Genomic DNA, 13,920 nt, shown 5'->3' on the forward strand with positions numbered 1-13,920 from the left:
TCAGTTTGAGTGCCAGAATGCCAATATCTCCTGCTCCAAATGTGCATGGACCTGCAGGTCCTGTCTCTGGATGCAGGCTCTGCCTCTCTTGCTTCATCAGATCTCTCTTTTTTCCCTGGAGCTGTGTAAGATATCAGGTCAGTGCCTTATCTCCCATGGCAGCCCTTAACATGCCAGAAGACCTCCATGGAACCCCTCAATTTTCCCTTTTCTGCCCTGAGCACACCCATTTCTTCCTGTTTTCCAGTTGCCCATGATATTTCCATGAGAGGAAAACAAGCTTTGTACAGGTTCAGGTGCTTGGAAATAGGTAACTTTTTCTCTATGGGAGCGTTTAAAAACCTTTAACTCTCAATGATTTGATTTACTAATTGGCATCTTGCGTGTTCCCATGGCAACTGGATTCATTTGTTTTTCTAGCCAGATAGGAACCATGGTCAGCAGCAGAACAACCCACTGAAGCCATTCATTTGTCTCCCATTAGCATCCCATTACCAGACCATCCAAATCCCAATGGGCTCAATAGGAACAACAACAGAGGGTCTTGAATCATGTTTTATCCTCATGGAAATCACCGCTGGTTTTGATAAGTACTAATTGAGATAATGTAAACCCTGAGGTACACCCTCTCCATCAAAAGACCACGAAAAGCAGGCCATCTTCATCATCATCATCATGTTCATCATCATCCCCAGGATTTTGAAAACTGCCTGTGCTCAGCTGTATCCAGAGGAGCTCCCCTGCTCTTTCTGGAGCAGGCGTGTGCACCACAGACATCTCACACAAAACGACAGGGTACCGTGGAAAGGTGACCTCATAGAAAATTGGGCCAAGGCACTTTGGGGCCTGATCCAGCTCCCATTTAAGTTAGTGTGAGACTAAAGGCTATAAATAGTGCTGTGAATGTTATCCAGTGCCTCTGTGATAGCCAGAACAGAGCTCGGAGAACAAGAATTAAGACTGCGTGGATGAGACTGACCCCCGTTCACTGCACTGAAATCCTGCTGCAGGGAGATAAATGTCAGCCTTTTGGTGGGTAAATCACTTAACTCACAAAGTAGCTATCCCAGAGGTGAGAAACATATGGCATATTTGTGTTTTCCTTGGAGACTGGCCTGCCAGTCACTTTTCCAGGCTAAGTTAGCCTGCAGGAATGCTGACACCAATTCAAGTTTGCCAACACGTTGTTGAACTCTTTGCTGCCCCACGTAAGTAATGACAAAATACACTCATCAAGGGTGAGCCCTTCTCTCCCTACACACCTGTGATTCATGCAGACATTTACAGGACACCGGTGTATCCTCAGGGAAAGGAATGGGCTTGGTGAGGACAATCCTGCTGCAAGTCACACTCTTTTTTTCCTTTTTTTTTTTCCTTTTTTTTGTGGTTTTTTTTATTTTTCCTCTCCTTCCCGCTTGTTTCCAGACTGTGCATGAGCGTGTCTGATGTTCTGTAGGTGATTGCCAACATCTGGTATGGATGTCATACTGAATTATGCTAATACTTCCTCACATTCACATAGGGAATGGATGGTGTTTTGGGATCTTGCCATTTCTCATTGTTTGGTGTTGCTTGCATTTTCTATGGTTTCTGATTTGCATTTGGAAAATGATTATTTGATTAACCTCTGAATGTGATAATTTCTACCTGCCTTAACAGGAACATTTGGGCCAAATTCTTCTTGCTCTCTGCGGATGTCAGGCTGCCTGCACAGCCCTCATTCCACTGATTTTGGATCTCGTGGTTTTTTTCATGTCATGCAAGCAGGATTTGGCCCAGAGGTGTGGAAAGAAGTCAGTGATTCAGAAAAAGCCTGCTATTGATTTACTCCACAGGGAGTAATCTATAGACCCATTGTTATTAACAGCTGTAGATGTTACTCAGCTTTGGATCAGATCCTCAGGTTTTTTCCTGCATGCTGCCTGGTTTGATGTTTGACTTGCAAGAATTAAGTAAATGCCTTTAATGCCCCATAAATAATACCTTCTATTAAGCTATGTTGCAGTGCTCTCATTGGCACTATTTCAAAGAAGGATTATTTCTCCAGAAGATTTAACTGTGCTCTAAATTTGAATACATCTAGCATTGCTTTTACAAAACATGGAATTGATTCAGAGAGATGCAGAGCACCTGCAAGAAGTCCTGAGTGTCCTTAATTCCCCTCAGCCCTTCTCTTTTAGAGGCACAGATAGTTTAAATGAACAATGAATTAAATATTTTCCTTAGCCTTGGCATTTAATTGTGTCAACCACCTTGGTGGATGCTAGTTAATTTTCTGAGAAAATCTTGGTTTTAAAGGGTGAGAAAAACCAGTTCAGCTGTAACAGTTCACAGCACTCTGGTGTTTTCCTGGAAAGTTTTAACAAAGGTCCAGGAGGCAAAGTGCAAGTTATTTTTAAATGGTCTTTAATTACAGAAATTGTATTACTAAAGAATCATCTTCCTAAATTGTTCAGATTCTTGTAAGCTATGAAAACAAACACAAAAAATTAAAAAGGAAGTAAAGCAGAAAACCCTCTCATAAAGAAATTAGATACCTGCAAGGAATGAACTTGTAAAACAAAGAGTATAGAATTGCTGTTCTTATTTACAACTCCAGTAAATAATCTGGGAAAAACATGTTTCATGAAATGACCTTGAAATTGGCATTACTGAGGCCTGGTTTTGAAAACAGAGTTTCTTTATTGGTGACTAGAATTTTGTAAGGTTTTTTCTCTAATATTATCCCAATTCATATTAGGACTCCCATTGTCCTTGCCCATATGAGTAAGATTAATTAGTGCACTTAGATGGTACAAATGCAGACTCCAAGTTTTTATTTGTACTACAAACAAATAAATGTTCTGCAGGGATTTCACAGGGAGGATGGCAGTAAAAGAATTTGTAGTATTTTTTTTCCTTAAGACTCATTTTACATTTGGATTTGCCAAATTCAACCAACTTCAGTGAAGCAACGTCTGTGCATTCAAAGGACAACCAATGATAAGAATCACTGAAAATATTTCAGAATAATAGATTTTAAAAATTTAGAATTCTAGTTTATTTGCAATCTTTTTGTTGCCTCACTACATGTGTAAGACCTGGCTATCTTAAAGGTCTTATAATGCTGGGCAAGGCTGGCACCCCAGAAGTCCTTTCAGAATTGGGCTCCATCTAAAAATACTTCTTCTTCAGGTAAAAAATTTACTCAAGGCTAGATTAGCAGAAGAGGTTTCATTTTATTTTGACATGAAAACAGGCAGCCAAGCCTGCAGATTTGTTAAAAAATTCAAAGTCAGCCTTTTTCTAAGTATCTGAGTAGAACTGACCTCATTTGTAAAACCTTTTTCTGGTGAGGAGGAGAGGTAGCATGAAAATCCAGGTTTTGCCTAATGTTTGTCCTGCAACAATTTATGTTTTATTTTTGAGCAGAGCAGGGAGCTGTCTAACCCTCTTTACCATGCCACAAACTAATTTTGGAGGGGCAAACAAAGAATTTAGAATTTAGAGCAGCAACAGACAGAACCAGAGCACACAGCCTCGAGCTGCACCAAGGGAAGTTCAGGTTGGATATTAGGAAAAAGTTTTTACAGGAAGGGTGATAAAGTTCTGGAATGGCTGCCCAGGGAGGTGGTGGAGTCCCCATCCCTGGGTGTGTTTAACAAAGCCTGGATGTGGCACTGGGTGCCAGGGTTTAGTTGAGGTGTTTGGGCTGGGTTGGACTGGATGATCTTGAAGGTCTCTTCCAACCTGGTCATTCTGGGAATTCTGTGAGCTCCCCACACCTGGTGGATCAGTGCCTTTCAGTTAAATGGGCCATTTTACAGATGTTAATTCACAGATTAGCAATATCCCATGCAGGAGTGGAGTATTTTAGGCAGCTGGATGCAGGGACTGCTGCACCTGTTGGCCATTCCAGCAGCTCATCCTCATCTGAGAAACCCTGGTTTCCCCTCACTCTAACCAGAGGTTTTCAAGCAAAGCCAAAAGCTAATTTTGCTTTCCTAAGAGTCCTGAAGTACATTTTCACATTATTTCCAATTATGCAGCACTAGCTCAGCCTTTGTGGCTGCCAAATTCTTGGGGTGGAATTCCAAGGAACTTGGAATTGAGATTTAATGTGTGTGTTCATATTCAGTGAGCAAATCAATGTGCTTCTGAATATTGCCCAGGAGAATTCCTCCTGTTTCCTCTTTGCATTTTCTTTTTTTTCTATTTAAATCAATTTCTCTTATTGCTGCCATACTGGTGACACAGATTATCAGAAGCATTTATTACTGCTTGCTGGCATTTATTAAATATAAATAGGAAAGAAATGACAGAATTGCCACCAATGTGCAGCTGATATTAGTGTCCAGCTGCAGCACACCAGTTTAGAAGAGAAGGGTCTTTTTTTAAAAAGGAATGGGGTTTTCTGTTGTAGTCATGTAATATTCAATCAGCTCAAACAGTGCTTATCTCCAGGAACACTTCAAAAGCAATAACTATCACTTGAGAAAACTGTATAGTGATTTTTATCTGAATATTTATGGAAGAATAAAGTGAAGCTAGTGTTAAAGGGTGAAATATTAAAAGAGAAGCTAATTTGTGTGACCCAAGCCTTTGGTGTTATGCAATGGGATTATTTATCTACTTTGGCAGCATACTATAAAATGATTAGCTATGCCCAGGTAGTGTTGGAGCCTCAGGTTGTTTTACTCAAATAATTTCCACTGCATTTATTTGATTGCCTGTATTTGGCTTTTATTCTAATCCCAAATTCTTGTTGTCTTAAGCAAATGAATTGAAGGCAGAGGAATTATTCATAGGAGGACAGCATGTTGGATTTGGCACTAAAATATGCAAAAAAATCAGGGAATAAACAGCATTTCCATACCTCTTCATCTGTTTATATGAGGGATAAAGTTATCAGAATCACCTGAGAGATTTAAAAGCAATTCACGTTCTCAATATTCAATGGGATTTAGGCTTTACCACCTTTACTGCAGTTCCATGAAAATATAAAACATTCCATATTTTCTTTATCCATGGACAGGTTCACATCTTACTGTCCCTCCATCCAGTTCTTCCCCTCCATTTTTAAACCAGTGTTTGTGCAGTTCCAGGACTTTTGTCCAAAAGCAGGCCAAACTACACTTTCATGGTGATCATTTGTCTCTCGTTTCTGACATCCAGTTGCAAACACATACTCAGAGCCCTTCAGATTTCCCTTTCCATGGAGTTTTTCACCATGAAAAGCAGCTGTCTGCAGACACATTTCAGTCTCCCAGTCTATATAAACTCTTGGCTTTTATCTCCCTAGGGCTGAAGACCATTGTAGGGGCACTTATCCAGTCTGTTAAGAAACTTGCAGATGTGATGATCCTGACCGTTTTCTGCTTGAGTGTCTTTGCCCTCATAGGCCTCCAGCTCTTCATGGGCAACCTGAGACACAAATGTGTCAGGGATTACACCATGTTTAACTTCACCAATGGCTCCCTGTACTTGGATGGTAGGACGTGGAACAACTCAGAGGAATTTCTTAGTGATCCAGGTGAGCTCCTCTTTGCCCTGTAACTGGTTTCTGATCATTTGAGATTTGGGGATTTTTTATTTGTTTGTTCTGGGTTGATCTTTTATGTTGGGATTTTTTTTGGTTTGTTTGTTTCTTTGGTGTTTTTTTAAAAATTAAATTGTATTGATGAAGATCTGTACCTGAATCAGCAAGATGTGACTACTGGCTCATCATGATGCCAATGTGGTTTTGAAAGACCTAGGTACCTTTCTCTGAATCTCTATGGTACCTTCACAGTCCATGCTCAAAATACTTCTGCTGCTTTCCTATGAAGTCCTTGATGCCTCACTGATGATTTTCACTGTTTTAAGGGGTCGTATATTATTAAAGCTCTGTTTTCTGGAATTGAGCAATCACATGAAAATTTCAGCTCTGTGTGTGGATCTGGTTTGCATGTTGTTTCTCTGAAGACTCTTAGCATTTTCTAGAAAAACTTCAACATTTGAGTTAATGGCCTTAAAAAAATTCAAATGGTAAAGCAAAGCAATTCAATCTTTATTAATCTGAAAAATCCCAAGAGAATTTTTTTAAAGAATTCTTTTGCTGTTTGGGTCTAACTCATTATTTGGGTCAGGCCATCCTGTACAAACTCAGGAGCTTTTATATTTTATTTATTTTAAGGAAAAAAATGAACCATGTAATCAACCCATGAACTGGAGTTTTGGTTGAGAGGCAGTGCCATTCTGTCATGGGGTAGCTCTGCTCTGACTCTGTGGACCCTGCAGTCCTGCATCTCCAGCCACCTGCACTATGAAAACCCCAAATCTGACTCGTGGGAGTTGCCTGGCTTGACCCAGGGCTCTGTTCAGCCAGGGATTTGTCCAAGGGCAGTCCCTCCATTCCCCACTGGTGACTTCTGGCCTTTCTGATCAGTTCCTCTCCCTGTGGTCTGAGAACCCTGGAAGCAGTGGTGTTAAGAAGGTTTCCTGTGAAAAGCCAGGACACCAGGAATATTTCTCTGTCTGCTCTGGGGTGCCCTGACCCCCAGGGGAGCACTGACTTTGACCCTCATTCATGGAGAAAGTTTCCCAGGCTTCAAGACAGACTGGAATCCACAAAAGTGTGAAATAGGTTATAGAGAGCAGTGCAGGTGTGTCATTTGGTGAGAAATTAAGGTTTTAGGATTTTTAGTGTGTTGTGGATGGAAGCAAGATGGAAGGCACAGGGTGTCATCCTGGGTTTCTTCTTCATGCTTCTTCTTCCTCCTTCTCCATGGGTTTGGGTGGCATTTTGTAATTGGGCAGAAAAGTCTGCACTGGGGGCTCTGTGGGATCAGTTATGGGGTTAAAAGGGAAATAATCCAGGTGTCAGTTCTTAATTGGATAATTTAGTTCTAAAAGACCTTGGAACAAGAGATTGTTGGCCATTCTTGCAGTGCTTTTCCAGTGTGCTGAGCCTGGTGTGGACAGTGTGCAAAACTCTAAAAAGGATAACAATAAACAAGAACCTGAAGACCAAAAAAAAAACCCCAGTGCATCTCTCTTTCCTGACACAAAGCTCCAGGAGGGTCTCCCCAACAGGGGAGCCCCTTGGAGGGCCCAGCCAGAGTCCCAGAAGTTGGGGAATCGGCAACAGTACCCCGACAGTTTCCTTCAAGGAACAGCAAGGTCACCACAGGTGTCTTTAGGGCATGGTGTGGGGGATGCAGTGTTAAGGAAGGACAGGTCATAAAGCTCTGCCTGAGTGAAAGTTGTTTTTGGAACTGGCCCTGACCACCAGTTTATGTGTCCTCTGCATGCCCCTTTATCAGAGCCCCTTATCAGCTGAAAGGGGAAAGAGCTCTTGGAATTCTGCTGGATGGTGTGGAACCTGCTGAAGTGTTATCCCATTCCTGCTTCCAGTAAAGATATTTGTTCACCTGTGCTGGATTAAGGCACTTCAGGGCTCCTCTACCCACAGAGGACTGAGACCTGTGTGAGGAGCTGCTTTCCCTCTCTCACAGAGGCATTGAGGGACAAAAGAGTGATGGCTGGAAGCATAAAGCCCTGCAAGAAAGGTGAAAGGAAGAAATGGGGCCATGAAGATAGTCTGGGTCTCTGGAAATGGAAATAGGGTAAATGTGATACAGGAAAGTCTGTTAAAATACAGATAATGTCAGGGCCAGCTGCAGCATTGCTTTAAACGTGAAGAATTGTTCAGCTGCTCCAGCATACCATGAGCAAGTTTATTTATGTAGTCCTAATATGGGGAGGAGGGCAGACACTCCCAGAAATCCATATAGGAAATCCTGCAGTAGTTAATAGGGTCATGAAAATATACTTGCTATCACTAGAGGAGATTTGCCTATTACAAAGATAACCAACTTGATGAGATAATGGATTAAAGTGAATTAAATTTTGACCACGTTGTATTACTAGGAAGTAATAATAATAATAATAATAATAATAATAATAATAATAATAATAATAATAATAATATAATAATTATTATTTCATAATATCTGAAAATAAAGACATGGTGCATTATGACAAACAGTTGCCACTTACTTTGGATAGACAGAAATTACTAACATTGTGAAAGGGTTGAGGCAATACAGCAGGCCCCTGAAGACCAAGAAGAATTTATAAGAAATAATAGTGACCTCTGAATAAGAACAACGAAGCCTTCCTCAAAATGCTCCAGAAGGAGGCTTAGCTATTAGGCAAGCGAGAACAATATTAAGTAGTGTTTTCATTTAACATCCCCTATTGCACTAAAGTGATTCAGAAATGGAAGGACTGGCTCATTTTGTGACTAGATGGGGTAGTGCTTTGTATTTCATTTTGCATAAGTATTATGGTGAAATGAAGTGACCGTTTAAGGGAGAGGCACTGACCACAATTTAATAACAGTCCGAATTTCAAGTACTGCAGGGAATTAAGCAATACATACAGTTAGATTAAAGTGTAGGCAGACCAAATTAGATAAAAAGAGGAATATATTAAGGAACAGAATCATGTCAGTGTTTGTTCTGAAGAAGAACTAGAGAAGAAAATTGGCCAGCGTGTTGAGATAGTAGAGTTCACTCAAAGGGAGCACAGAAAATTACAAGAGCTCTTTGGAGATTTCAAAACCAACGTGGCTGAGTCATTTAGTTTGGAGCAGGGATACTGATCTAAAAAACCCAGAAAACAGAAACCTGAAGTACTGTCAGAGATCCATAAAAATACTTCATAGAAAAAGGGGGATGTAAGGATATAAAGGAGTCCAAACCACTGAAAATTAAATTGGAGAAATTCTTAATCCTGTTCATCAGGACACCAAAATAGAGAATTAAAATGGGGTGATGTGACAGTTCTGCTCTTCTTGAAGAACAAAAATTTGCTTTAGATTTTTGAAGAACATGTTAATATTTTAAAGGGCATCAGGGAACCTCTGAAATGGCATCAGCCTCCTCCTGTGCCTTATAACACTTTTTTGCATGAATAAAAAACCAGAAATCAGTAAAACCCCTTAAAAGGGTAGTCGAGGGAAGAATGGTTTGGTGCTGCAGAGGAAATAATTGAGATTTAGTCATGAGGTGTGAAGGAAGATAAAAACTTATTTTTGAGTCTTTCAAAGCCCTTTTTAGTTTGAGATAATTGTGTGCTGTGGGCACTTGCTACAGGGGAAATTTTGGTTGTGTCTCTGGGATGGCCCAGGATAGCTCCAGGTCTGCTTTTTTATTCAAAACTTACTTCATATCTGGACAAAGTTCTGTAATTTTTCCTTATCTGCTTTCAACCTCCAGGCAGGATTTTTTTTTCTCATCTGTCTTCTAGATTCTCTCATTTTGGTTTTATATATGGGGAAAAAAGTCAGTTTATAACTTTGTCTCATCACTGGCTTAACCACAGTTATGTGATAGCTCTTGATTTTTGGTTTATCCCTGAGGAAATAACCACCACAACCCCAGATTTCTGGAACTCCTTCCCTTAACTCCATACTCAAAACCCATGGGTACTTTCCTGTTCTACCAGTGTGTTCAAGAAAAGTCTTTTTTCTATAAATCTTGTCAATCCTGCATTGCAAGGTTGCTAATGTTTTTGAGAATTTGAGTTTTCCCCTCCATCTGCCATGAGATGATCACACACTAAATCCCATAAGGAATTCCTGCCTGTCCTCTCAACATTTTGTTTGTCCTTGCCATGATTTCAGTGGCTTCTGCAGCTGGAGTTAACTTGGGAAGGAAGAGGCAAAATTGTAAGCATGGAGATATGGTGGGAAAATTCAAACTGGCTCTTATTTAGGTTCAGTGAACACTAGCATACAAAGTCCTAGGATATAAAATTGTGAGCAAATATTCCTGATTAGACTATCAAGAAGGGAAGTGTCCAGGCATTGTCATTAAAAGCTTAGCTCTGGTGGAAGAAACTTCTGCTGAGTTACTGTGGGTGCTTCTGGTGTCTCAGCTTAATTTCTGGGCACAGCAGTCATGGTAAAATGAGACAAATTTTTAGTCTTTCCTCAAATTACAGTGGAGATTCAGGTCTAAAATCTGCCTTTTGCTGGGCACCTCTCTTTGGGATGAACAAGAGAACTTTTATATTCTTTCTACCCATTTAAATGGCTCGAAATTTAAACAGGAACTTCTAAGATGAAGGCTTATCAGAAAAATTATTCCATTCTGGCTTTGTCTCCAATGAGTAATGCTTACCTCTGCAAACCTAGAGAGGGGGGGAAATGAAGATTAAGGGAGAAGTAGCTCATCAGGTCTCCCAGTTCCCTCTGTGCGACTGCTCTTTGAATGAATGGGTTGTGGGATGAGAGACAGCTGAGCATCAGATAAAATCAGGCTAAAAAATTCTTCGTGTCAAGTGCCAGTGGTAAAATTACAATCATTCATCTGGGAAAATGGTGACTACTGATAGGTAATTATTTTCCTACCTGTAGTTCTAGATTTGGTAAGAGATTGTGATCAATAAGCCCAAGGAGGATTATTTTTAGATATTAATAATAACAAATCTGGAAGACTAGAGTTTTAGATGCAGCAGTGATTGTACATAAAAAAAGAAATAAAGGGGAAAAAAAGGTTGAAAATAATGATAGTTTGCATCCACAGCATTATGAAAATTATGAGATCAATATATCAATGCCAAAGTCATTGTGCTGTTGGTTGTCATTAGGGGAGTTAATAGTTTAGAAGTACCAGCTGAATAAAAAACTATAAGCCTAATTTCAATACTTGTAAGGATTTCTAGGAAAGCAGCTCCAAATAACAGTCTGGAAAGCCTGTCTTGGGTTGTGGTGTTTAAATTAAAGACGTTTTTGATGAAGTGAAGCTTCATGAATGTGTGAGTTAGAAAGGATTAAAAGCTGTAGGATGTCAGATGTGTCACTGGCTTAGAGAAGTACCAATGGACTGGGTGTAGTTGAACCATGTAGCTGGTGATTTTAGAATCTTTAATGTCATTTATGTATTCCATTATGAAAATGGATTATTGACTAGTCAGTAAGTAGAAATCTGAGTCCTTTTGTTGAGCAGGGTTTAATGTAAGGGCTGAAAGCATAAGAAAAAAGGTTCTTTAGAGAAGAACCTTAAAACTGTAATTAAATTATATAAAATCATTTATGGAATGATAGTCCTAAACCCCAGCATTTTATTTTTTCTTTAGACTAATTACCTTGTTTAAGACACTCTGAAAGAGTCCTGTTTTCAAATTGTTCTCTACACGTTTTCCTCTCAAAATTAGAATCTTTTAAGGTATAAAAGAGCAACCCTGTAATTTTTGTTAGATAGTCGTGTCCAAGCAATTGACATTTAGAAAAATTAACAAGTAAAATAAATGAATGTTCAAGCTTTATGAGCCTTTAAATGGGAGGAATCAGCTACTATTTTTATGGCTTAAAACAGGCATTTCAGGGTTCCTTTTTTTTCTTCTAGAGTAGTTTCTGGCATTCATTTCATGGCAGGGATTTTTCTCTTCTTCTGGAGTCAAATTGTGTGGTTAACAGTGATCTGGGGGGAAAAAACAAAACAACATTTAAAAGGAAAAATCCAGATCAAGATTAATATAATATTTTTTGTCACCTCCAGTTAGACCCAGAAGACTTAGGGTTGCTTCAGGTTCTATATTTAGAAAGATGTGCAGAGTATGTGAAGTTTTGGGGATACCCATCCAAATCATGGTATTGGGCACTTGAGAAGGGATCAAAGGCTTGTGTGGAAGAGATGCTGAGACATAGAAGTGTGAATATATAGAAATGTACATCTGCATGTAGATGAGGCTGTGGGAATCTTTTCTAAGCTCTGTGCCCAATTGTTATCTCTGCCTGATGGAATCATTTTTGTTTCCAGAACCACTGAAATGGAGCTCTATTAACAGATACTCTGAATCTGTATGGGAACTGTAGAGAAAAGAATTTTGTCCAAGCCAGATAATAAATATGGCCAGTGTGGGGAGAGCTGAAGTGTCTGAGGTGTTGTCTGAGGTGGTAATAGAAGACAGTGAGTGTTTGATGAATAATTATGGAGGTGGGAGGAAAGAGAGAAGCAATAAATCAAGTTGGGACAGGAATAGGTGTTTTTTATGTATGATTGTGAATGAACCAGTGATTAAAACAAGGAACCTCTCTGGGCTTTCAGATGGTGCTTGTCAGCATGGAATCTATTGACATGACTCTAACTGTAAATATTGTGGCTTTGTTCAAGTACTGTGGGTCTTTTGTTAAATAGCTTCATCAATGCTCAAAACTTAAGTCTCTGATGTGTTATTAACATGGGTGTTGTACCTGTGCACTTTATTTTTTAAGCTAAATGCAAAAAGAAAACTCCAAAAGAAGTGCAAGGGTCAGAAAAACATAGGAATTGATAATGCTGAATCCAATGCAGTCTTTTCCTGACCATCCAGTAAGATTATTGTTTTCAGCCTTGTGGTGAAAGATGATATTCTTATATTGTAAATATTTGAAATATTTTGTGAAACAGGAGGATTTCTATCTCAGTTCCACCTTTTGTTCTCATTACTGCTAATAGAAAGGAGAGATCTACTTGAGGAAAGATCTGCCATGGAAAACTCAGACTAAACACTTTCAGTTTTCCTTCACCTTCAAATTGTTCATAAACTACAGAGTTAAAACACCACCTGGCTTGAATAGTGATGTGCATTTAAAAGGACTTTCTATGTGCTCATTAAAGTCTGTCCATGGACTGCTCCATGCTCCAGGTTCAGCAATAAAGTACATTATAAAGTGCATTACAAAGGCAAGAGGCATCTTCTGCTTTTACCTCTGAGCACACAGCCCAGGTGCACCCTGAGCAGAGAATAACTTGCATTGCTGCTTGCTCTTATTGCACTGGTTTTATGGAATAAGTAAAAATATATTTTCTCCTGATAATTTCCATCAATGTTGGACTCCCCCAAGTGTGTTAGAGATAAAATATGGGAATTCCCAGGCTCAGTCTGGCTTTGGCATACCTAGAGCAGCATCTCTCTGTGCCACTGAACAATCCCATTTATTCCAGCAAATGATTAGTAGAGCTCAAAGTATAGATATTTTTCTCATTTTCTACTAACAATAACTGTTGTAACTCAGGATATCCTTATCTACACAGGCAACAAATCTTTCTTTGAATGTTTTGTCCACAGGGGCAGCCTGCAGCAGCAACTTCAGCAGTTCAAATGAGAAATATAGTGAAAAATATTTCCTTTATCATTAGTTTTGAAAATTCTTCTTTTCTTTTCTCCCTTCCATTTTCTTAAGGCAAAAAACATTGTTATCATGTTCTTGTCACTAGGAGCACACAAAGCTCCCTGTTCTCTTTTTCCACAATACATGCTATTTTTTTACTGTGATAGTCACCTTTTTTCCTAGGATAAAAGATGCCCATTTTTTCAATTGCTGCTCTTCCTAAATTTTCCCAGTCATTCTCATTACTTCTCAATACTTTCCAGCCTGGCAGGTATCCTACTGAAAGCATTGAAACTGGTCTTTCTTAAGATCATCAAGACCAACCATTACCCCAGCACTGCCAAGTCTACCAATAAACCCTGTCCCCAAGTGTCACATCCACACATCTTTTAAACAGGGGTGGTGACTCCACCACCTCCCTGGGCAGCCTATTCCAATGCCTGATAATCCTTCCCATGAGGAAATATTTCATAATATCCAACCCAAACCTCCTCATGTTCAACCTGAGGTCATTTCTCCCAGTCCTGTCATCACTTGTTCCCTGGGAGAAGACTGACCCTGACCTGGCTGCACCCTCCTGTCAGGGAGCTGTAGAGAGTGAGAAGCCTTTCCTGCCCTCCAGGAGATCAACATTCCCACCCAGCTTGGTGTCATCTGCAAACTGGCTGAGGTTACACTTGATCCCCTTGTCCATATTGCTCCATCTTACACTTTCCTCTGATCACAGCTTCGTATTACACAAATGTGTTGACTAAGAAACCCTACCAAAAAAAGAATCCATCTCTCTTATCTGAACT

General features: G+C 39.7%; 1 protein-coding gene across 4 annotated transcripts in view; it reads left to right on the forward strand.

Annotated features, from left to right (window-relative positions):
- LOC103812707 (sodium channel protein type 5 subunit alpha-like) overlaps positions 1–13,920 on the forward strand; it is a 172,024-nt gene that overhangs the window by 18,947 nt on the left and 139,157 nt on the right. For all 4 annotated transcript variants that reach the window (XM_050971419.1, XM_030235037.2, XM_030235031.2 and 1 more), the window contains exon 6: positions 5,282–5,512. In XM_050971419.1, the coding sequence (XP_050827376.1) occupies positions 5,282–5,512 (231 nt within the window). The remainder of the gene's footprint in view (positions 1–5,281; positions 5,513–13,920) is intronic.

Source organism: Serinus canaria, chromosome 2 (genome assembly GCF_022539315.1).
Source record: "Serinus canaria isolate serCan28SL12 chromosome 2, serCan2020, whole genome shotgun sequence".
NCBI lineage: Eukaryota > Metazoa > Chordata > Aves > Passeriformes > Fringillidae > Serinus > Serinus canaria.